Source organism: Mustela putorius, unplaced genomic scaffold (genome assembly GCF_011764305.1).
Source record: "Mustela putorius furo isolate JIRA1106 unplaced genomic scaffold, ASM1176430v1.1 tig00000174_pilon_pilon_pilon, whole genome shotgun sequence".
NCBI classification, from domain to species: domain Eukaryota; kingdom Metazoa; phylum Chordata; class Mammalia; order Carnivora; family Mustelidae; genus Mustela; species Mustela putorius.
In genome coordinates, this window is record NW_025421304.1 from 40,284,998 (window position 1) to 40,307,917 (window position 22,920).

Sequence of the window (22,920 nt, forward strand, 5' to 3'; positions counted from 1 at the left end):
GTGATGGCTGTCGTGGACACAGTGGGGAAAGAGGCCTGCGCATTGCCTTTCACTGGCCATGCTTGGGGCTGCATACTGGCCAGGCGTCTTTGGGAGAGTAGCAGGTCCACGCGGTCCTGGCTGTCTGGAGGAGCACCGCCCAGAGGCCTCTTTTACTCTCTAGTATGAGGACTGGAAACCATGACTCCTGGACCAAACTGAGTTTGCCACCTGATTTTGTATAGCCCACAAGCCAAGACTATTCTTTTTCTTTCTTTTTTTTTTTTTAAAGATTTTATTTGTTTCTTTGAGAGAGAGTACACATGAGCAGAGGGAGGGGCAGAGGCAGAGGGAGAAGCAGGCTCCCCACTGAGCAGGGAGCCCGATGCGGGGCTCGATCCCAGGACCCTGGGATCATGACCTGAGCCAAAGGCAGAGGCTTCACTGAGCCCCCCAGACGCCCTTAATAGATAGTTCAAGAGCTGTTCCAGGAGGGTGGGCGTTTTGGAATGGGGTTCCGTCGATCCTTGTGGGGCCCATGGGGGAGATCCAGGGAAGACATGGCGGGCGGGTCCGTGCTTGAGAACCAGCTTTCCCGGGAGAGGAACGTCTGCCAGGCTCCGTGCTGTAAATACCCTCCACGGGGCCACTCTCCAGCTGCCCGTGGATTAAAGTCACGGAGTGTGAGTTTGGGAAGCGATGCGCTGCGCCAGCCCTTAGGGGCCCTGTGGGCAGGGGCAGGGCCCAGCGTCCGGGGCTGCAGGGTCGGCACCTGCCCCTGTTTCTGGGAGTTGCCCCACCAGCCTCTACGTCTGGATTCACTGGGGTTCCAGCTGACATCTCATCTGCCTACCGCCGCTAACTGCTGCATATAAAAAAGGTAGCTAACAAATCAGATCTTGTCACCCCCCCAACACGCACACGCCCTACACACGTGCACACACCACTGCCACCCAGTGCACAGCTGCCGTGGCTCCCCGTTCCCTCCGACCCGAAGCTGCCATTCGTCGTCGGCAAGTCCTCCGAGGCTCAACAGGTGCCCCGCCTGCCTTCCCACGTCCTCCCTCCACGACCACACAGGCGACAGCCGCTAGCCACCCCTCCCGCCCAGTCCTTAGCTGTGGGCTGGGAGCAGGGCTGAGCCTTCCAGGGGATGGTGGCCTCTTTAATCCTGAAACAGCTCCTCCAGGAACACACGGGCCCTATCCCCACCTGACAGATACGGAGACTTCCCCCCATTGCCGGAACGTCCTGCATGTTTTCCTGGGTCCCGGCATGACTTCCGGCCCTTCTCCAACCCGAGGGTCCCTCTCTGGCAGGGTCCGCGTGTCCTGGGCCTGGCACTGTGCCTGCTGTTAGGAACCATGATGAGGGAGGAAAGGAAACGGGAATTTGTTTAATGGTGAACACGGCAGGACACAGCCCTGTAGCCCCCGGGCCCATCTGCCCATCCCGGGATCAGCTGTCATTGGCCACGTCGCACAGCATGGGGGACGTCCCCGCTCACGGGGGCACCCGGGGAGAGTAAGGGAGTCACCTGTAAACATTTGCAAACATCCCGAGAGGAATTAACTGGTGGATGGCTGATCATTTCCTTCTTGAACTTGAACTGGCTTGGTCCTTGCCTAAAAAGCGGAAGCATTCTTTCTGGCAGAGGGGCCAGTCTTGAGAAACAGGAGAGTGGGTCTGATACTTGAGGTTCTTACTTGTCTGTGCCCACATTCCCGAACTCTTCTCAGGGACGGCGTTTGAAACACAGTTGCATGTCTGAGGATATACACACAGGTGCGTGTGTGCGCGTGTGTGTGCCTGTGTGCATGTATACGCGTGCGCACACACAGACTTCTTGTCTCTTTCCCAGGCTTGATCATGCTCACCGGCTGGCTGCAGGGCAAGCCGCTCCTCAGCATGTTCACGATCGGGGTCAGGTAAGCGCGCTGCACCGGCCTGCTCTCGCCAGGGTGGCGGGGAAGGTGGGCAGGTGGGGGAGCGGGACCCCGGCCCGGGGTTCGTCGGGAGCCAAATCAGAGTTTGCGGGCTGGTGGGGAAAGTACGTGCGAACGGGTCACGTGAACGTTGATCAAATCACAACTCACAGTCAAGGCTACGAAGGAAGTGACTGCAGGGAGTGAGAGGTGGGAAGAGCCCCGTCCCCGTCCCCGGAAGGTGGCCATGGAGGGGGCTCCGCGCAGCGGGAGCGGAGACGAGGCGGGGCCTGCTGGAGAAGCCGGGAGCGTGCCACCATGGCGGGCGGTGGAGCTGAGCTGTGGGCATCTGGGGACACCAGGAGAGACTGGCCGGGCTCCATGAGCACAGCCACACAGTGGAGTTCGCTAGGGGACACATAGCAAGCCAGTGAGGGCCCCTTTCCTCCTGATTCTAAATAACGCATCAGAGCCCTCCAGACGGCATGCTGGACCGTCACTCCTATTCTTTTGGAAATGCGTTGCCCATTCTTGACGTAGACACAGGAGCTAACAGGGCTGTGAGCCCTAGCCGGCTGCAGCCCACAGAGGGCTCGGGGGCGTGGGCAGCTGCCTGCGCGGTGGAGTGTGGGGTTCGAGGCCAGGACAGGCATCCTGGAAGAGTGGGTCGTTGTAGATGAGCCGTTCCGGACATCAGCCTGAGGACGGAAGGGTCCCGGGGAAAGCTTGTTCAGCAGCAGTTGCTGGTGCCCTGCCTTGGCGGGTCTGGGGTGGGCGCTGACATTCTGCATTCTGGACAAGCCCCCTGGGGTGCTGTTGTCGCTCTAAGTGGTGACCCAGTTGGGGCTCCCGCAGAGGCAGGGCCAGGGAAGAAGGCTGAGCCCCGGACAGGAGTGCTCAGGTGACTTAGCCTTCAGAGGCAGGTGGCAGAGGGACAGAGGAGCCTGAGCCCTTGAGGGGGGGGAGCGGGGGACGACTCCCAGAACAACAACACTGGGAAGCTGTGACACCTAAGAACCTCCCCCAAGGTTCTTGGACTCAAGAACCTTGCGTCCTTCTTGGGCGCATTCCGTCCCCATCTTAGAAACCGTGGGAACTTCTATGAGTCAAGACAACTACCTAGTATTTCCAAGTAAATAACAGAAAAGGCGCCCATCCTGCCCGCCCTCCCCAGGGCCATCTGCTGGTCCCTCCTGGTTCCCGGTCTCCACGCCCCGCCCCCTCACTTCTCCCACTAGATCCGCGGTGGGCTGGCCATTCAGAGGAAATTTCCTCTGTCTGTTTCCCTTGTGACTTTGAAAAGATGAAGATTCTTAGTGGCGTCAGCTGCTCAAAGTCCCTGGGTCAGAAGGTAGAAACAGCTAGAGAGCTAGTGAGGAAGAGATTCTGGAAAAGAAATAACACGAGAATTGTTCTTTCAAACACTTTATCCTAATTCCCTCTGCCTCAGGTGACATCCGAGATGATCCAAAGTATACTCGCTTTTCCGGGTCCGTGCTAATCTTTATTAGTTTGTGGATTAATTTTTTATTATTATGCAAGCATCCAAGTACACACAGGAAGGCCCTGCCCACACCATATGGGGGGAAGGTCCTTGTCCCAGCCCTCTGCAAATGTTTGCTCAGCCAGTCTTGCCCGCCTGTGCCATAAAACCTAGGAAGCCTTCTTGCTGTCCCCATAGAAACTGGGCACAGTCCCTTGACCAAATTCAGTAATCTTGGTTCATATAACTTGCCCTTGAATGCTCCATTGTTTCTGGAGAAGAGGGCCACCGTTCACATACCGTGTTTCTTTGATTCTAAGATGCGCTTTCTTTTTTCACACTTTAACGTCTCTGAGGTCAGACTGCTTCTTACAAACGAGGAGATAAGAGAGCACCATGTGCCTAATTAATTGGCAGCATTTTTCACTTTCTGAGCGGTGTACAGATAAGGGTGCCTTGACCATCCGCATGTCTTAGCTTTTATGAAGTAGGACAGCCACGTGGGACGCGGCCAGGTTTTCTGACGCTGACACAAGCCCATGGAGCGCTCACCGTGCACGGACAGGGCCGTCGCGGCTCAGCCCCTGGCTGTATGTGCGTGGGCGTTTCTCGTGTTTTTGTGCTTTGCAGATCTTGCATTTTTCACAACATCAAGGTCTGTAGTACACTTCTGTTGAGCACATCCACTGGGCCATTTTCCCCAAGAGAATTAGGTCATTTCACATCACTGTGTCGTATTTTGGTAACTCTCATAATATCGGAAAGTTTCTCATTGTTATTTTTTTATGGTGACCCGTGATCAGTGACAGGGTGTACTGACAGCCCGGCTGATCGTCAGCATTTTTTAGCAATGAAGTATTTCTAAGTTAGATGACACACGTTGGGTTTTTTTTTTTTTTTTTTTTTAAATTTTACTTATTTATTTGACAGAGATCACAAGTAGGCAGAGAGAGAGAGAGGAGGAAGCAGGCTCCCTGCTGAGCAGAGAACCCGATGCGGGGCTCGATCCCAGGACCCTGAGATCATGACCTGAGCCGAAGGCAGCGGCTTAACCCACTGAGCCACCCAGGCGCCCACACACGTTGGGTTTTTAGACACGGCGGTCTTGCACACTTGATAGAGGGCAGTACCATGTAAACATAACGTTTATGTGCACTGGGGACCAGAAGTTTCGTTCACTTGCTTTGTTGGGATGGTCGTTTTATGGCAGGGGCTGGAACTGAACCCGTGGAGCCAGGGGTGTGCCTGAACTCACTGTTCCCTGTTTGTCCAGCAAATATTTGCTGAGTGCCTGCCGGGCTTTGCTGGATGTCCTGGTGCAGAGGGTGAGCCGTGGTGGCTGTGGCTGGTGACGCTCCCCCACGGCTCTGCACCGAGGCACCAAACCTCTCCAGTCTGGCCCCAAACCTCTTCTGCCTCCCCCACTGGCCCAACGTCTGTTGGGAGCCCCACACCAGCCCTTTGACTCATCCACGCCTGCGGGTGTGGATTGGGGAACCAGTCTACCATGAAGTTCTGGAGCCAGATTTGAGGCAAAAAGAACCCCTCCTTAACGTCCCGTCATCTGTCGACACACTGCCCACCAGAAGGGAGCCACCCTCTTTACCCCCGTTCAAAGTCCCGAGAGAGAATCTCACTGGTCCGGCTGGGGTCACGTGTTCTCTTCTGAGCCAGTCAGCCCTGGCAATGGGAGGGTGTGGTCTCACGGTACAGAAAGACTTGGAGGAATAATAATGAACAGGCACCCAAACAGCTTTGCTACAATAGTCAAAGGCACAGCTTTGTCACCACCTCCTTCAACCTTGATTTCCTTGTCTGGCTCCCTTACCAGGAAGTGTCCAAACAACTAGACCAGTGAAAAGTGAAATTCAGGGGACTCAGAGAGGACCTTTTGAACCAAAAAATTCCACTTCCCACTTACTAATTCTGGAAATTCCTTTCAAAGGATCCAAAGACCTTTCTCCTTAATAAATGACAGTAATTTAAGTGCACAAGTGCTTAAAGGGGCAAAACAACTGAGAGGCTAATTTATGCTAAAGTGTGGATGTCTGATAGGGGAGGCCCATTCCCAGGAGCAGGGTTTTGCCACAGGAGAACTCAGAGCCATGGATGCCGGAGGAGACCGGTGCATCATGGAATTGGGAACAGAGACCAGAGGGGGACACTGGGGACATGCCTCACTGACACTGGGGACACTGGGGACATGCCTCACTGGGTCAAACTGTTGGCGACCCCAGCTGGGATTCATGTCATCCTTCAGTGCTTATGTTAAAGGTGACCCGTCTGGCCTTTTGATCCAGCCTGGCTGTGGCTGCCATTCCCGAGGGTCTGCCCATTGTTGTCACGGTTACACTGGTCCTGGGAGTGCTGCGGATGGCCAAGAAGCGTGTCATCGTGAAGAAGTTACCCATCGTGGAGACGCTGGGTGAGGAACTCCGCTGGCTGGGATCTTGTATATGGGATGGAAGGGGTAGTGGTTCGGCCCTGGTGTTTGACCTGGGGTTGTCTTGTGCTAGGTTGCTGCAATGTCATCTGTTCAGATAAGACAGGGACTCTGACCGCCAATGAGATGACCGTCACCCAGCTGGTGACATCTGATGGGCTCCATGCTGAGGTGAGCCCCGGGCCGCCGTGCACAGTGCCAGACAGACCTTTTCCTTCCTAAAAGTACACGGAACCTTCTAGGAAGCAACAAGGAAGAAACAAAGATGAGTTACTGCACAGTTTCCTTGCCACCAACGGCAGCAAGCACTATGACCGAGTTAAGGGAGCCAGCTTTATTTGGGGCCATTGTCTGGTAATAATAAGCTCATTATGTACTGCAGATGCAAAGAAACATTTGCCCGTAACTGCCTGCGATAAATGGACCATGATGGTCCCTTTTGGGTTTTTCCAGTCTCTCCCCTGTGGCTCTGGCACAGTTGTAAGCTCCCTGAACATGCCGTTTTGTGTCCTGCAGAACATGCAGGCAAAGGTGTCCGCAGAGTTCGGCTGGCTGGCTGCCACGCCCTTCGGTTTACCTGTCGCCTGTCATGGCTCCCTGGGTGCCCCGCGTCCCAGGGCCACGGGGTCCTGTCAGATCTCGGGGGCTGCAAAGGCTTATGTATCCCCCTCTGGCTGCCAGGGCAGGTTGGCCGCCCTCTGTTGGTGCACGTGCTGGGGACAGCTTCATGCCTGACGTCTTGTTTGTGTGTAGGATTCTGTCCCTGGGGTGGGTGCCCCAGGAGAGAGATGATGGGACAGTTGGGGGGGGGGTCTTACCACACACGGTGACATCGTCCCTGTGGCCTCACCCTGCAGGTCAGCGGAGTTGGATATAACGGCGACGGCTCCGTCCGTCTCTTACCCTCAAAGGAAGTCCTGACGCGGTTCAGCAACGTCTCGGTGGGGAGGTTAGTGGAGGTGAGTGTCAGCGACCCCGCGGCGGTAACACGCCGTGAAGAGGAGCGGACGGGAGAGGGCCACCTGGGTCTGGGTGACGCCGGGGCCACTCCAGGGGACAGGTGTCCCAGTAACAGGTGAGGACGTGAGGGGAGCAGCAAGCTAGAGCCTCTGTCCTCCTCCCGGCCTGCGGGAGGGGCTTCCCTGGGACGCCTGCCTTGAGAAGGTGCCCACCCAGGGTGCGACAGCGAGCCCGGGCTCGTCGCTCATCAGAACAGTATCAGCCACCTCGTGCCCGCATGCCCATGCCGGGTGCCCTCCGGCCTGAATCCAGACGCGGTCTCGGCTCGGCTCGGCTGGTAGAGTCGCGCAGTGAGGGAGGGGCCGGGATCCGCCCTCCGTGCTCTCTTTGTGTTTATTTCTGTTTTTTTGTTTTTGTTTTTGTTTTTTTTTATCATTTTTGGTTGAAACATCAAGTTCTGCAGCACAAATTTCACCCCCTTGAAATGTAGGGTCAGTGGTTTTAGTCCCTTCTCGAAGTTCGCAGCCACCGCTGCGTCTAATTTCAGGACACTTCGTCACCCCCCGCAGACACCCGTCCCGTCCGCCTCCCTGTCCCCGTGATAGCGCCTTACGAGGGCCTCCTCGTGAGGACCCGCCCCCAGCGTTCGGTGAAGATTGACAGTGGAAGGGTGGGGACTCTGATGTATTTTGAAGAGTAAACCCTGTCCCTTGCCCCCAGGTCAGCCCCGCCCCCAAAATGGGTCCAGCCTTCAGCGTGTGACTGAGTCCAGGACCCCAAGGGGTGCCAGGTCCCAATCCGAACTACAGACATTCCTTTCAGGCAGGCTGCGTGGCCAACAACGCCGTCATCAGAAAGAACGCGGTGATGGGACAGCCCACGGAAGGCGCCCTGATCGCGCTGGCCATGAAGGTAGGGGCCTCTGACCGTCTGCGCCGCGAGTTCTTGCACTTGGGGCTGAACTAGAGACAGAATTTGAGCTCATGTCTGAGCAGATGAGGAATGGGGAAGCTTAGTGGTAACAGGAGAGAGTGGCCCCAAACGTCCTCAGGCAGTCACTGACATGCCCTGTGGCTCTGGAACATTCTCTGGGCCACCCTTCCTGGCAATCCCTGTGCCCCATGGCTCAGACCCCAGGGAGGTGCTGGGGGGACAGTCAGGAGTGCAAGGCACCTCTTGGGCCCCAAGCCCCCCTCCAGGAAGACCCCTTCCGATGAGTGCCTGACTGATTGCAGGGCTCCGAGGTCAGACCCCGGGTCTGCGACTCGGCAGAAATGCCCCCATGGAGCGCCCAGTGCCTCGGGCAGAACGGCTGTCCCCGCTGCCGAAGGGGTGGGCAGTGCGGCGGGACACCAGAAACTGTCCCCAAAGACCAAGCTGGTTCTGTCCCTGAGTGAGAGAAACGAGACCTTTCTTCTCCCAATGGGACATTTCATTTGAAAGCAAGTGGCCCTTCCCTGTGAGCGCAGTGCTTGGATTCTCCCCTGCAGGTCACGGCCCGAATCATGACTAATTTAAGGGGCCGGAGCTTTGCATAGAGACGTGTTTAGCATGACTCACTGGAAGCCCGTGTGTTACCCTCCTAGATGGACTTGAGTGATATTAAAGATTCATACGTGAGAAAAAAAGAGATTCCATTCAGTTCGGAGCAGAAATGGATGGCAGCACAATGCAGCCCCAAGAACGAGGTGAGTTGGCTTCTCTGCCCCTGCCCGCCCGCCCTCCCACACCCCAAAGAAAGGAGAATGGAGGCGCCAGGGAGAGAGTTGAAGCTCCCAGCTTCCACCAAGTCTGAAATCTGTGACTGGTGACTGCAAGTAGAGCTTTATCGTGGGCTCTCCGAGATCTTTTCCTAGAATAGTAGTTCTCCAAGTGGGGGGTCCTGGGCCACCAGGATCCCCTGGGAATTCGTGTAAAATGCAGATTCTCAGGATCCACCCAGAACCTTAGAGTCAGAAGTATCAGGCGTGCAGGGCACCCTGGGTGGTCCCCAGGTTGAGCGTTTGACTCTGGGTTTTGGCTCAGATCGTGATCTCAAGGTCATGAGATCGAGCCTCCGTGTTGGGCTCTGAGCCCCCGTGGCGTCTGCTTGAGATTCTTTCCCTCCCTCTCCATCCCCCTCTGCACCTGCCCAAGCTCGCAATCTACACACACACACACACACACACACACACACACACACACTCACTCACTCTCTCTTTAAAAAGAAGATCGGGTGTAGAGCCAGGAACCTGTGTTTGCGGGGCATTTGGACGAATGCTCCCACTGCTAATAGTGACCCCCTTGCTAACTTGGGGGTCCTTTTCCACACCCTGGTGCTGAGTTCTTTACAGGTACAAGCACCTTTGATCGTCACCAGGTAGGGACAGTCTTCCTTCCGGAAGGGGGATCAGGAGGTGCGTCCCAGCACCCAGCACGGTCGGCATCACATGTGTGTACATGGACGTGCGTGTGTGCGCCCCTGCTCTGAGTGACCTGAACATCCACAGACCCCTCCCGGCTCTCCCAGCGTGGGGACGACAGCCGGCTTCTTTTTCCCCTTTTTTTCTTTTTTAACCTTCTGCAGCTTTTCAGATTTTCAGATAAAAGGCTTTGGGATCTGTTTTTCCCCCCAAGTTTCCAGTATCATCTTCCACCTTTTTCTCCAGCCCTTTACACCTCTCCTGCACTTTCCAGAACCTTCACATTTTGCTCTTGGGAGACTCCTCTGTTGTTCAGGGTGGGGGGCGGCATGGCCAGCGCATTCCAGGCCTTTGCTGTGAGCGGACGGGCACATGACTCCTTCCCACTTAAAAAGGGTTACAGGTTTTTTTAATGCTTTAATGCCTTCAAATCTTCTTTTTTCTCCCCAAAGACAACGGTATTATAATCTCATTGAAATAAATGAAGGAAGTGCGACTTTAAAAAATGAGAGGTCCTTAGACTCTGCTCCTCTCTCCTGACCCGTCACCCCCCCCAGCAGTCCGGGATGGAATGTTCCAGGTCCTAAATGGGCGCACAGCACCATAAGGGTGCTGACCTCAGGTCATGCTGGAGATCGTGTTTGTAATTTGCTGTTTCCCCCCTACGGTGAGGTCTCAGACAGCTTCCCGTATCCGTTCACGAGAGCTCTTTCCGGCCCGGCATCGGCATGCAGGCTCTATGTCCACGCGGGGGACAGAGTCACCCACAGTGGCACCACGCCTTCTGCGCCGAGCTACCATCCACGGCAGCCAGAGCTGAAGTCCGCAGAGGACGGTTGGGGTTTGTTCGGGTCCCTTTAGTGAGCCCCGTGCGGCAGCGAACAGAACAGGAACCACACCCGCCGTTAAGCAGAGACAGCAGCGCGCAGTCCCCGACGCAGGGGTGTGACGGTGCCTGGGCTACAAGCAGTTCCCGAAATGCCCGGGATGCCGTCCGGACATCGGCAGGGGACGTCAGAGAGGCGGGTGCGGGTCAAAGATCCGCCTGGATCCTGCCGCGGGCGGGTGGTGTCCCGTGGCCGGTCCTGCGCTGCGCCGGTGAGCAGGGTGCTCCGCGAGGAACAGCCCCGCCGGCAGCCTCTCCGTGGGCACGAGGGGCCGGTCACCGAGAGCCGAGGCATCCGATGACAGGGGCTTTCTTTTCTTTCCCCAGGACCAGGAGGACATTTACTTCATGAAGGGGGCCTTGGAAGAGGTGGTGAACTCCTGCAGCACGTACAACCACGGCGGCATCCCTCTGCCGCTGACCCCCCAGCAGCGGGCCTTCTACCGGCAGCAGGAGAAGGAGATGGGCACCCTCGGCCTGCGCGGTCAGTACCTCAGTGCACGCGGACCTTTCGTGTGCACTAACCACTAACCCACTAAGGCAGGGTTCTTGGTAAGGGGAGGGAGCAGGACGGCCGTCGGGCGGTGCGTGCCGGGAGTGAAGCAAGCGAGGAGCGAATGGGCCGATGGGAAACGGGCAAAACGGGCGGGCGGCTCTCACAGGCCCCGCTCCAGAGCACTGGTGCTCAGGAGTCCAGGCCAGGGAGAGCCAGCAGCCGGAGCCTGTCACCCGCAGTGCCCTCCTGCACATGTCTTGCCCCTGCAGCCGCTCCCCGAAAAGGGCCGACAGCGAGAGCAGAGACCAGAAGAGCTGCTGGGATGTGCCGCGGCACCCCCGCTCACGGCTCTCCTTCCGGCCTCTCGCACTGGGGCTCTGGGGCGAGGCTGGGCTGGATGCCCCCAGCGGACAAAAGTCACTTTCTGCGGGTCAGGTTGTCTCTGTTTCTGTCTCGGGGCCAGCAGTGCACAGCTGCTGCCCCGCGTGGGCCGGCCGAGCGTGGGGGAGCCCCGCACAGGCGAGGCGGATCTGGGACGCAGAGGAGCCGGGCTGACGGGGGACTTCGTGGTCCCCTTGGCCCCCCGTGGACCTTCTGTGCCTCTTGGTCTCTCCTCAGTGCTGGCCCTGGCTTCTGGGCCCGAGCTGGGGAGCCTGACTTTTCTGGGGCTCGTCGGCATCATCGACCCTCCGAGGGCTGGCGTGAAGGAGGCTGTGCGTTTGCTCTGCCAGTCGGGCGTGTCGGTGAAGATGATCACGGGCGACGGGCTGGAGACCGCCTCCGCCATAGGTCAGTGGGCCGGGCAGGGGCGTGTCCGGTTGGCGCACAGTGACCGTGAGCTTCGAGGACCAGCGCTCCACCTTCAGAGGACTGGCCCTAAAACGTGGGCCGGTCCTCTGAAGGGGAGAGCCTTTGTGTCCACTGTCAACGTCCTGCAGCCCGGGGGCTTTCGTCCTCGAGCTCACGTCCCCACCCAGGCAGCGTCATTCCTGTGTTCACTTCTGGGGTGGCTTCTGCCACCAGACGTGAGACCTTGGCAAGTCACTGAGCCACTGACCTCCAGGCTCTTCGCCTGCAGAGGGCCAGCCACACCCTTCCTGTCACTACACTTGCTGCCGGAATGAGGGTCACACCTTGCTGTGCTCCCCGCTCGGTCTCAAGGCCCCCAGCCTGTGAAAAGATCAGAGTCCAGAATCAGACAAAACCACATCTGGTTCCAGCATCACGCATCGCCCACTCCGCAACCTTGGGGAAGCCCCTACCCTCCCTTTCCTTGGCTTTAAAGCGGGGAGCACAAGCCCTCTGTTGCCAGTTAATTCCGTGTGACACGGCATGTGTGTGGTGGGCGGCAGCCATCACTCTGTGTGGCCCAGGCAGGGATGGGGGTCAGGCAGGTGCCTACGGGGGGGGGGGGGGGGGGAGGGCACGGGAACAGCCTCAGGCTTGGGAGGCAGCGCTCAGACAGCTTCTCCGCCCCCACAGGAAGGAACATTGGCCTGTGCAACGGGAAGCTGAAGGCCATGTCCGGGGCCGAGGTGGAGAATATGGAGCAGGAAGAGCTGGCTGACTGCGTCGGGAAGGTGCGGTCCTCCCGGGGTGGGGGTGGGGGTCTCGCTGGGGGGAGGAGGGAGAGTTTTAGCTCCAAGGTCACGGACTCTCTGCTCTTCTGTGCCTCGTACCCAGGTGTCTGTCTTCTTCAGGACCAGCCCGAAGCACAAGCTCAAAATCATAAAGGTGAGCTGGGAGCCTCGTGGGTCCGTCAGGGCCAGTCCAGGACGGTGGCAGGGGCTCTGCTCCGGGTGGTCCAGGGCCCAAGCTGGCGGGAGCCTCGGCGGTCCCCAAACCGGGCTGGAGCACAGGGGGGACCTTGGCCACATACACCAAAAACAGGAGCCGGAACGGGGTGGTGCAGAGAGAAAGGAAAAGCAGCTGGTCTCTGTTAGCCGAGCGATCTTTGGCCTTATTCTTGTTAGTTACCTCCAGGCCTCAGTTTCCCCATCTGTAAACGGGGGGGAGGGGGTCGTATGAATGACATCAGCTGGTAACAAGGCCGGTGAGAGGAACAGAGGGGCCAGGCCGTGGAGCGCCCAGCACAGTGCCCTGCCCGCAGCGGGTACCCAGCAGAGCGGACACGGTCTCCTGCCCGCGCAGGGAGGGGGCCCCCACCGCAGCCCTGGCCTCCCGCATGTGCGCATCCGAAGATGTGCTCTGTGGCCTGGGCTGTTTGATCCTCGATGCTCTTGATGGGGGGGGGCGGGTGTAGTTCTAGGGAGCAAGTCTGCACGCGTGGTATTCCTAAGAGCAAACATGAAGACTTACTGGCTGCCACGTGGTTTCAGGGGAAAGCGGTGGACCCATCTTTGTTAGTGGAGAGGGAGCCCGACACCGGCCGTCGCAGTGTGGCTCTCACAGAGGAGGGACGGTTGTCCCCACTCTGCAGATGGAGAAGCTGAGTCTGAGAGGTTCGGGGCCTGCCGAGCTCCCGCAGTGCCAGCTCCCCAGGGTGCCGGCATGTCTGGGACTCAGAGTCCGGCCAGCTGACTCCAGAGGGGGCCTCTGCTGTTGGCCATGCAGAGGGAGAGGCAGAGCATCCAAAGGGAAGGGAGGTTCTGGAAGGGCTGCAGCCTCCACTTGCCTCTTTTTTCCAAAGGCTTTGCAGGAATGCGGGGCGATCGTGGCCATGACAGGGGACGGGGTGAATGACGCTGTCGCCCTCAAGTCTGCGGACATCGGGATCGCCATGGGGCAGACGGGGACAGACGTTAGCAAAGAGGCCGCCAACATGGTCCTGGTGAACGATGACTTCTCAGCCATCATGTGAGTTATCCGCAGGTGGGGTTTTTAGGGGCAGAAACGCATGGCGTAACCAGCTGCCCACCCCGGGGCTCCGTCGTGCCAGGGAGATGGGTGTCCGGGCTCACACAGCACCCGGGGATGGGGGTGCTGCAGACACAGGCGAGCGAACCCTTTTGTAGCCCGAGGGTGCAGCAGAGGGAAAGCCAGGACCAGGTGCTTGCAGACAGAGGCGCGTGCCCATGTGGTCGCTGCCGCACCGTTTGGGGGAAATCCTAGACCGCCCTGGCTGCCAATAGCGAGAGCGGGAGCACGCGGAGGCCAGACCCGGAGATGCTCACCCGTAGAGCTCAATGTAGGGTTTGAGTCTGAGGTCGTGCTCGTGCGGACATGGACGCCTCAGGCGCGCAGGAGCTCCGGCTGCCAGATGGCCGAGCACCTGTTTTCTTCACCTTTTTTTGTTTCCTTAAAAACAGTTGCCTGCCCTCTAGATCTAATTTTGATTTGTTCTAATGAAGTCTTCCCTTCTAAGTAAACTGAAGTCACTGGGGGCGGGAGAAAATACCACGGATCTGAACAAAGACTGAAGTTGGCTGTGATTTCGGACTTTGCAGAAGGATCTTTTCTTTACAAACGGATTCTCCGCAGCAGTCCTCAGTGTCCTTCCCCCGTGGTGCGGGGGGGGGGGGGGAGGTCACAAGATGCAGTTAATAAGTAAAGCTGTCATTTTAACTTTTGCAAAAAACTTTAGTAGAAAAAAAGATTGGGCAGTTTTCTGCATTCATGCCTCGAGATCGTTTTTTTAAAGGACTTCTGCAGAGTTTTCTAGATGACTTTTCAGCTTCCCAATTCTCCCCCTGGCCACGCCCCAGCAGCTCAGGAGCAGGTCTGGGTTTGGTTGGTTTTGCTGTGCCTCTTGTGGGACTCCCCGAGGTGGGTTTGTTGCTTCAAGAGTCCCAAGCTCCAGGTGGGCGGGAGAGTAAGCCGGTTTGGGGGCAGAAGGGGGCATCGTGGCTCACGGTCCAGTCCCCAGCGCCTGCTGGTGCCAACAGGACATCGTTGTCCTGCGCGGGCATGGCCTCGAGCAGCGCAACAGGAAGGGGCACCCGAGCATGAGGCCATCCCCGCTGACACCACCGTGAATAAATGCTCTCTCTCTCGCAGGAGTGCAGTGGAGGAAGGCAAAGGGATTTTTCACAACATCAAAAACTTCGTCCGGTTCCAGCTGAGCACGTAAGTCAAGGCCCGCAGCTCCCAGTGGCAGCAGGTGCTGCGCACGCATCTGGCGAGCCGCCATCGACCTGCCCACATGTGTCCCCGCAGGAGCATCTCGGCCTTGAGCCTCATCACTCTGTCCACCGTGTGCAACCTGCCCAGCCCCCTCAACGCCATGCAGATCCTGTGGATCAACATCATCATGGACGGGCCACCGGCACAGAGGTGAGGCACCAGGTGGGCGGCCAGAACTGCACCCCGGAGTGTGGGTGCAGCCACTGTCCCCAGGAGTCCCAGAGAAGCTGACTGCGGTGCAGGGGAGGAAGCATCTGTCTGGGCAGCCAGGGTCCGTGAGGGATGCTCCTGCGCAGCGCCAAGGCTCTGTGCCTCTCGTGAGGTCACCACCTCCAAGAAGTCCTCCCTGATTACCCTAACAGCAGCCTCCTGGCTCTCAGTCACTGTACCCTGCTTTGTTTTTCCCCGGAGGAGAAAATATACATGTACGTCCTTGTCCTTGCTTATCTGATTCCGATCCAGCTCCCCTTGGACAAGGTTTGTGATGCTGTTCTGTTCTGTCAGTCTCCCCGGCTCCTAGAACGGACTTGGCACACAGCGGCTGGTCAGCGAGTTGCTGGCTGGCTGAGAAGGGAGCGTTAGGCAGGCTGAAAGGGGCAGAAGGACCAGCTCTGCACACAGCGTGTCGCTCCAGCGGACTGCGTCTGACACGCGCTCCATCACCCACGCTCACTCGGCGTCACCGGTGACAGCTGCTTGGGGCAACAGCCCTACTCAGTCCCCCTGGGGCCAGCAGTGAGGGGGGCCCCCAGCCCACTTACTCCTCAGTGCCCCCCGCACTGCCTCCTGCTGGTCTAGCCCCAATACCGCTGTTTCACAGTCCCCGGGAGGCAGGGGTCCCTCCGTCACTGGGGGCTCTGCGGTGGGCAGGGCCTGGAGCCCATTTCTTCAGCCCACTGGGGTGTCCCCTTGTGATGGACGTTACCTGAGCACGAGAGGGGACCTGGGGTGGTTCCAGGACCGTGGTGTGGCTGGTTCTGGTGGGGGGGGGTCTTCCTTCACGGTGCTCAGGGATGGTGAAGGGAAGGGCTGCCCGTGGGGCCCAGGCTGGGGGCGGGGTCACCGTGGAAGGGGCGGGCTTGGCTGTTAGGGAAGGGACAGAGCACGTGAAGGGAGGCTCGTGTGAGCGCGGGACCGGCCCGGGCTTGGGTGGACGGCCTGGGGGGGCTGGGCCCCCCGACCCCCGACCTCTCAGCCGGGGGTGCCTGGGGAGCTGGGCAGGGGGCCTGGAAGGTTCGGGCTCCGCCTCCGATGTGCTTGTTCGGCCTCTGCCTGGCTGGCTGACGTGTCCCCTTCTCAGTGGTTTACGTCCCGGCGCCCGTGTCGTGTTCCGAGCAGCTTGGGGGTAGAGCCCGTGGACAGAGACGCCCTCCAGCAGCCGCCGCGGAACGTCAAGGACACCATCCTCAGTAGAGCCCTCATCCTCAAGACCCTGCTGTCGGCGGCCGTCATCATCAGCGGGACACTCTTTATCTTCTGGAAAGAGGTGAGGCCGGTCCTCATGGACTCACTAAGCCACTACTGGCTAAGCCGCAGATGGGGGAGACTCGGGCCGTGGGTGTGGACGGTCCCTGCCCGGCCGTGGGGCTCAGCCTCCGACGGGAGATGCGCGTATGCGTACAGGGGGCCGTCCTGGAGGGAAGGCAGGGGATCAGGACCCCACTTTGAGGGGTGCTGGGCAGGTGGAGGGACGGGAGGCCGCCCAGGCATGGACCAGAAATGAGTTTATTCTACACGGGACCTGCGGCGGTGTTCCGTCCTGGAAACAGTGGCACATTTCCTAGGAAGCAAGGACTGGATGCTTGTTCCCTGAGACGATCACTTGTGGGAACTTACCGGTCCCCTTTGGGTGCAGTGCTCTGACTGGGGAACCAGGAAGGTGCCACATGCACCAAGGGGCATGGGCCACTGGGTCCCCACAGATTCTCAGTTTTTCTGAGCCTCGCCCCCAGAGGAACAGCTTTGTTTTTCCCCAAATTCTCACCTGCCACGGAAGGTGGGAATTCTCGACTCAGGCAGCCTGTGTGCGCCCCCTGGCGGGGAAGGGGACCCAGGCCCTCCCGGACTCACACGTGATCCTGAGCACAGGGTCCCCAACAGCAGCCTCCACCGCTCCAGAGACACAGACTCCTGGGTGCCCACCAGGACTGCGGAGTCAGGCTCTAACTCGCCACACCCGCCCCCGCCCCCGCCCCCTGGCCCCCACAGGGTCATTTGCTGGACCAGGACTCTGTGCAAAGCCCAAGCAGGACGGGCTCTTCACCCCCTCCCCTGGGCAGGGGGACGTTCGGGCGCGAACATGAGTCCCTCTCACCTGCGGAGGTGTCCCGCCCAGAGGTGTCGAGGGGAGGGAGCTCTGTCTCACGTCCGAGCAGCCACACCAGAGCCAGGGCCATCCCCTGCCTTCCTCTGGGACCTTCTGCTCCGTGGGTGTGGCTGGAGCAATGTCCCCTCCATGCTGCAGGGTCACCTGCTGAGGAAGGAACATTCCCTTTATCTGTGCAAGGTTTCAGCTCGGGTGTGGGGAGCAGCCCAGGTTCCTGAGGACGGGCTGCCGGCCCCTCCAGCGGCCGGGGCTGGCTTGGGCGGGGGGCGGGTCTGAGCCACGTGTCCCCTGTAACAGCAGCTGCCTCCAGCCCAAGGGGGAGGTCCTGGTCAGTTCCCAAGAAAGCTGCTCACGGCTGCTTGTGGGGGGGTATCGGGCCCACCTGGAGCTGCTGCAGCCTCTGGCTCTTGGTGAAGGTCGAGTTCGCTGTGGGAAGCACACGGCCTTCCCGGACGCCCTCTTCCCGTGCCTGTGTTCCAGATCCCCGCAGACAAGGCCGGCACCCCACGTGCCACCACCATGACCTTCACCTGCTTTGTGTTCTTCGACCTCTTCAACGCCTTGACCTGCCGCTCTCAGGTGAGCCCCGAGCTGGGCTGTTCTCAGTGGGCTGTTCTCAGTGGGAAGCGCTGATGTGTCCTCCCCCTCCTGCAGACCAAGCTGATAGCTGAGATCGGTTTTCTCCGGAACCGCATGTTCCTGTACTCGGTGCTGGGGTCCGTTCTGGGGCAGCTGGCCGTGATCTACATCCCGCCCCTGCAGAAGGTCTTCCAGACGGAGAACCTGGGCGCTCTCGGTGCGTGGCCGCGAGGACGGGTCTGCGGGGGCCAGCACCTGTCCCCGCCCCCATCTGCCTGCACACTCGGGGGCCCGAGGGGGAGGGTGATAGAATACTGAGGGAACCAGAGAAGAGGGACCTCCCCCGTGAGGACCACTGATGGCAGGAGGGGACGTGGCCTCCTGGCCCCTTGTCCCCAGGTGGGCAGCTCCAAGCACACACGGCAGAGACAGCAAGGGCGGGGGGCTGCGCCATGGTGGGCGAGTCTGGGCTCCGTGTGCCCCCACAGGCAGTGGGCCGGTGTGTCTCGGACGCCCACTCACCTCACGACAGGGAGCAAGTCGCCTAGTAGCTCCTTCTGGAAAAGACAGGAACTGAGGCCCACGGCTGTCCCCCACCTGAGCACACCTGTCCTGGCCTCCGCCCAGGCCGACCGCAGGTCCAAGCTCTCTGTTAGACGCCCAGAGTGACCTGTGCGCCTCTGCCTGCAGCTGAGGTGACTGTGAGCACAAACGGGAAGAGGGGACAGTCAGGAGGAGGAGGTTTGAGCTGTGGCTTTGACACATCCCTGGGTCAGGACATAGGTCAGAGGTGGGGGACGCGAGAGCCCTGGACCCCTTGGGCCAGACTGGGGACCGTCTGCTCGCTTTTCCCCAAAATCTAACAGCAGGGTCCATGTGGGTCCCCGCCGAGTGCCCTACAGCTACAGACAAGAAGAACTTTACTGGCTGGTCCTCCCCGCAGGGAACTAAGTCAGCTTTACCAAAGCTAAAGGCTGGGGTGTGGTTGGTGGGGCCCCGTGTTTGTGCTGAGTTATTGGCAACAGGGACCCAGGGAAGGTTCGGGCAGTAAGACACCGTGGGGACAGGGGCAGCTCTAGGGACTGACCCACTGGAACGAGTCAGGGTGGGCCGCCCGGGGAGCCCGGAGCCAGGGTTGGGGGGTCTGCCCTCAGGACGGCGGGGAGGAGGGTCAGGGTCCTCTGCCAGCTCGGGTGGGTGCCACACCCCGGCCCCAGCCCGGGACCACCTGGAAGGACCGGGCGGTCCGCGTGGAGCTGGCTCTGCCACGTGTAGGACCCCGGGCTGAAGCATGGGCTCCCAGGAAGGGAAGGGTCTGGTCCTCAACTCCCCGGGTCCCCCCCCCCACTTCTGGGGTCCGCTGTGACTGAAGACAAAAAGGGAGGGAGAGGCGCTCCGGGCTGAGGCTCCTGTGAGCTGGCAGCGCCCCTTCGGGGCAGAGGCCCGCGGCAGGGGTTCAACCCGTGCTGACTCCTGTCTTCCTCCCCTTGCCGGCAGATTTGCTGCTTTTAACCGGATTGGCCTCGTCTGTGTTCATCGTGTCCGAGCTCCTCAAACTCTGTGAAAAATTCTTCTGCAGAGCCAGGAAAGCCCAGACTCACCCAGATCACATCTAGGGGACCCGGCTGTGCGAAATCCTAAATCATCTCTAGTGGACGGGACTGTGGCCCTTCCCCCGGCCCCTCGCCAGAGGGCCGCTGCCAGGACACGGAGCGCCGGGCCTCTCCCTCGGCTCTGCAGCTCGGCCAGCCCGGGCCTGCGTCCGACCCCATCTCTACCCCCGGGACGGGCCCCGAGCAGAGCGCCCGGAAACAGCTCGCTATTTATTAAATCGCGGTGATTTGTATGAACCACGGCTGCCTCCAGAGTGTATTCCCGCAGCTCCCGGGTGAGGAAGATCAGGGGTCCAGCCCCGGGGCCGGAGCATCTGGTCGCCCGAGGGCCACCACCACTCCATCACCTCAACCCTCAGGAGGGGGATATGAGGCATTTTGTAGAGGCTGCGCCCACGCCTGATCCACCTTCTCCCTCCGCAGCCGGACGGGGAATCTGATGCCACTTCTGGAAACCCACAAAGCCTGTTTTTCATGACCACGTCCGGGGTGACCCATGGTCCCTCTCTGAGCAGCATGAACCAGACCCATTCTTTGAAGGGGAACAGTAAAGGGCCTTTACCTCCAGCCCCGGGACCCGGAGCATCTCCCAGCTGCCTGAGGACGAGCCCCAGGACCTTTGGTAAAGACGGTGGATTGGGGAGGGCGGGAGCCAGGCAGGAAGCGGCCACGGAGGAGCAGAGCCTGTGAAAGGAGCCACAGCTGTCCCCAGCAGCCCTGCCGCCAGGTATTAGGGAGAGGGAGGGACACAGACCTGTCGGAAGAGGCCGGCTCACCTGCTGTAAGGGCTGCAGCTCCGGAGCGCGCCCACAGGGACTCCTCCCTTCTCGGACATCCCAGGCCTTTCTCTTAAGTCTTCAACTGGTTAGAGGAGAGTCACCACGTTCAGGAGGCCACCACCGTGATCCAGAGCCGACGAACTGTAATGTGGAGCACCCCTAAAAAATCTCACGGGAACAGCTTGACTGGTGCTTGGTCAAAGAGCTGGGCACCAGAGCCTGCCCAAATAGAGAAAAGTAACCGGCTGCCTGGGGTGGTAACGCCTGGGCCAGAGCAGGGGAGGGAGGTCAGAGTGGACCCCTGCAGCTCCCAGGCAAAGTTCAGATTCCTTAGAAGGAAGATGCACGGCCTGGGGTCACTATCCTCCCCCAACCCTGCCGTGACCCCCACTGGGGACACCAGAGCTAAATGGGGAGACACACAGGTGCCATCCCACCGCAAAGATGATCGAGGGCGCGGCCTGGAGAGGAAGACATTCAGGCAGGGGTGATGGCCACCCAGCAGCTGCCCAGCCCTGCTAACTCCTGAGCAGGGCAGGCCGACTCTGGCCACCCCCACAGCCTGGGGCTCACCGGGGTCGGATTCAGGGGCCCCTCCCAGCACCGTGTTGCCCCTTAAATCATCAAAAAGAACCGGGGTTGACCGATACTTGCAGTAACAGCATCAAAAGGTACTCTTAGTCTTTACTCCTATCCAGAAATCCCTCACTAACACGCCGTACAGAACAGCCCCCGGTAGACTGTCCGCGTAAAAGAGAAAACAGTAACTACTACTACCAGGGACAGGTGAAACCTTGCTACCTAAGACCCCAACTGCAGACTCTAAAGTAAAATGCATCAATCAGATCACAGGCAACTGTAAGCCGTCTTTTCACCAAAATGCTGCAGACCTGAACACCTTTGAAGCAACTGAGCTTGACTCTCATTTCTAGAACACATACCCATCAGCAGCAGAGGGACAGTGACCAAAATAAAAACAGGAAACAGCAGAAAGCAGGGGAGTCCAAGATTTTTGATTTTGGACAAAAATCATATCAAAAGCTAGTTCCTCGAAGATACCAAAAGAATGGCCAGTCTTGCTAGAGGGTTAGCCAAAGGAAAAAGACAGATGGCTCATGTTGGGAAGGACGTGGCTGATCACGACAGTTCCCTGAAGATACTCCAGCAGGAATCCTGAGACCCTCAGGCACAGAAATTCAACAGGTTAAATAAAGCAATTCCGTGAAAACCACGGAGGACTGCAACACGTTACTATGCAGTGATCTGATTAGTCCCCAGACTTCTAAGGTCAGCGACGTAGTTTAAACCGTTCCCCCAAAAAGGAAATCTTGTGACACTGGACACCAATCCAAAAGCAAGTTAATGAAGAAAACATCATTTCAATAAATGGCGTTGGAACACCGAGAAAGCCACCCTCGACTCAAGCCTCCTGCCTTCCACAAAAACGAACTCAAAGTGAGCCCCAGATGAAAACCCAGAAGAAAAAGAGGGGGAAAAGTCTTTGGGATCTAGGATTCGGCAGAGTTCGTAGACATGACCCCGTGAGACCATCCCTAAAAGATAAGAGAAACAGTAAATCTGTCGTAGTGGAATTACTGGGTCCTGTGGTGATTCTAGTTTTAACTTTCCGAGGAACCAATGAAAATGAAAAAACACTAACTCGAAAAGGTATTTGCCCTCGTGTTTATTGCAGCATTATTTATAATGACCAAAACGCGAAAGCAGCGTCTGGTCCATCCACAGATGAGCGGACTCAGAAAATGTGGCACACATCCAAAGGAGTATCACTCAGCCAGAGAGAGAATGAGACCTTGCGCCCCGCTTTTGGGAGAGAGCGAGCACGTGTGCTCAATGGGAGGGGGTTTGGGGGGCACAGAAGGAAAGAGCGCGGGCATCTTACGCAGCTCCTCACCCAGCACGGGCCCGATGGGGGGCTCGATCTTCCCACCCCGAGAACAAGATCTAAGCTGAAATCAAGAGTTGGGATACTTAACCAACTGAGCCACCCAGGCACCCCGAGAACATTACCCAGCTATAAAAAGAATGAGGTCTTAGGGCGCCTAGGGGGCTCAGCTGGTGAAGTGTCTGCCTCAGCTCAGGTCATGATCCCGGGATCCTGGGATCCAGCCCGTGTCCGGCTCCCTGCTCAGCGGGGGGTCTCCCTGTCCCTCCACCATACTCCTCCTCGAATAAACAAACAATCTCAAAAAAGGAGCTCTTGCCATCTGCAGAAACACGGACCCAGCAAGTATAACGCGAAGTGAAATAAGAGAAAGATGCCGAACGGTTCTGCTCCTACGTGCACCTCAGAAACAGCAAATGAACAAGGAAAAAACAGACAAACCCAAAACAGACTCTTACCTATAGAGATCACACTGACGGTTCCCAGAGGGGAGGCGGTGGGCCACGTGGGGAACAGGTGATGGGCACAAAGGCACCTACAGCAGCTGCGGAACCGACACCACGCCGCACCTTCACTGCACTTAATGATCACTGAGAAATACGTAGGATTGTTGAATCATTATATTTCACACCTGCAACTAGGAACACTAAATGATACTTGAATAAGAAATAATTCTTTCAGGGATGCCCGGGTGGCTCAGTGGGTTAAGCCTCTGCCTTTGGCTCAGGTCATGATCTCAGGGTCCTGGGATCGAGCCCCCCCATCGGGTTCTCTGCTCCACGGGGAGCCTGCTTCCCCTTTTCTCTGCCTACTTGTGATTTCTGTCAAATAAATAAATAAAATCTTTTTAAAAAATATTTTTTAAAAAAACTTAAAAAAAATCTAACACGGATCCAACAGGAAGAGGGCGGAAGTCAGCCGCCGGGCGTTCGCACAGGGAGTGACGTTCCGCCTTAGCCCGCAAGGGGGCGCGCCGCACACCTGGCGAAGCGGCCCGGCCGCGCCCAGACCCCGGCAGGCGGAGGAGCCGCGGAGGAGCCGCAGCCCCCGCACCCCCCACCCC

At 58.6% G+C, this 22,920-nt stretch overlaps 1 protein-coding gene and 1 long non-coding RNA gene across 4 annotated transcripts in view; one reads left to right on the plus strand and one right to left on the minus strand.

Annotated features, from left to right (window-relative positions):
• The window catches only part of ATP2C2 (ATPase secretory pathway Ca2+ transporting 2), a 58,253-nt gene extending 38,841 nt beyond the window's left edge, over nt 1–19,412 (plus strand). The window contains exons 11-27 of one of the 3 annotated variants that reach the window (XM_013056974.2): nt 1,841–1,907; nt 5,688–5,812; nt 5,904–6,001; nt 6,688–6,789; nt 7,613–7,702; nt 8,377–8,478; nt 10,406–10,562; nt 11,193–11,363; nt 12,057–12,154; nt 12,258–12,308; nt 13,225–13,391; nt 14,532–14,600; nt 14,691–14,807; nt 15,996–16,143; nt 17,464–17,562; nt 17,638–17,779; nt 18,051–18,187. In XM_013056974.2, the coding sequence (XP_012912428.2) occupies nt 1,841–1,907; nt 5,688–5,812; nt 5,904–6,001; nt 6,688–6,789; nt 7,613–7,702; nt 8,377–8,478; nt 10,406–10,562; nt 11,193–11,363; nt 12,057–12,154; nt 12,258–12,308; nt 13,225–13,391; nt 14,532–14,600; nt 14,691–14,807; nt 15,996–16,143; nt 17,464–17,562; nt 17,638–17,779; nt 18,051–18,139 (1,892 nt within the window). In that variant the 3' untranslated portion in view covers nt 18,140–18,187. Of the gene's footprint in view, nt 1–1,840; nt 1,908–5,687; nt 5,813–5,903; nt 6,002–6,687; nt 6,790–7,612; nt 7,703–8,376; nt 8,479–10,405; nt 10,563–11,192; nt 11,364–12,056; nt 12,155–12,257; nt 12,309–13,224; nt 13,392–14,531; nt 14,601–14,690; nt 14,808–15,957; nt 16,144–17,463; nt 17,563–17,637; nt 17,780–18,050; nt 18,188–19,059 lie in introns of those variants that run through there. The other 2 variants (XM_004753893.3, XM_013056975.2) reach the window with 2 other exon arrangements.
• On the minus strand, nt 9,585–22,013 carry LOC106005940. The gene is made up of 5 exons (XR_001179677.2): nt 19,738–22,013; nt 18,085–18,261; nt 12,894–17,631; nt 12,254–12,573; nt 9,585–11,744 (listed from the first exon to the last, which is right to left on the minus strand). It is a non-coding gene; the product is annotated as an uncharacterized LOC106005940 (long non-coding RNA).
• Between the last annotated feature and the right edge of the window lie 907 nt (nt 22,014–22,920).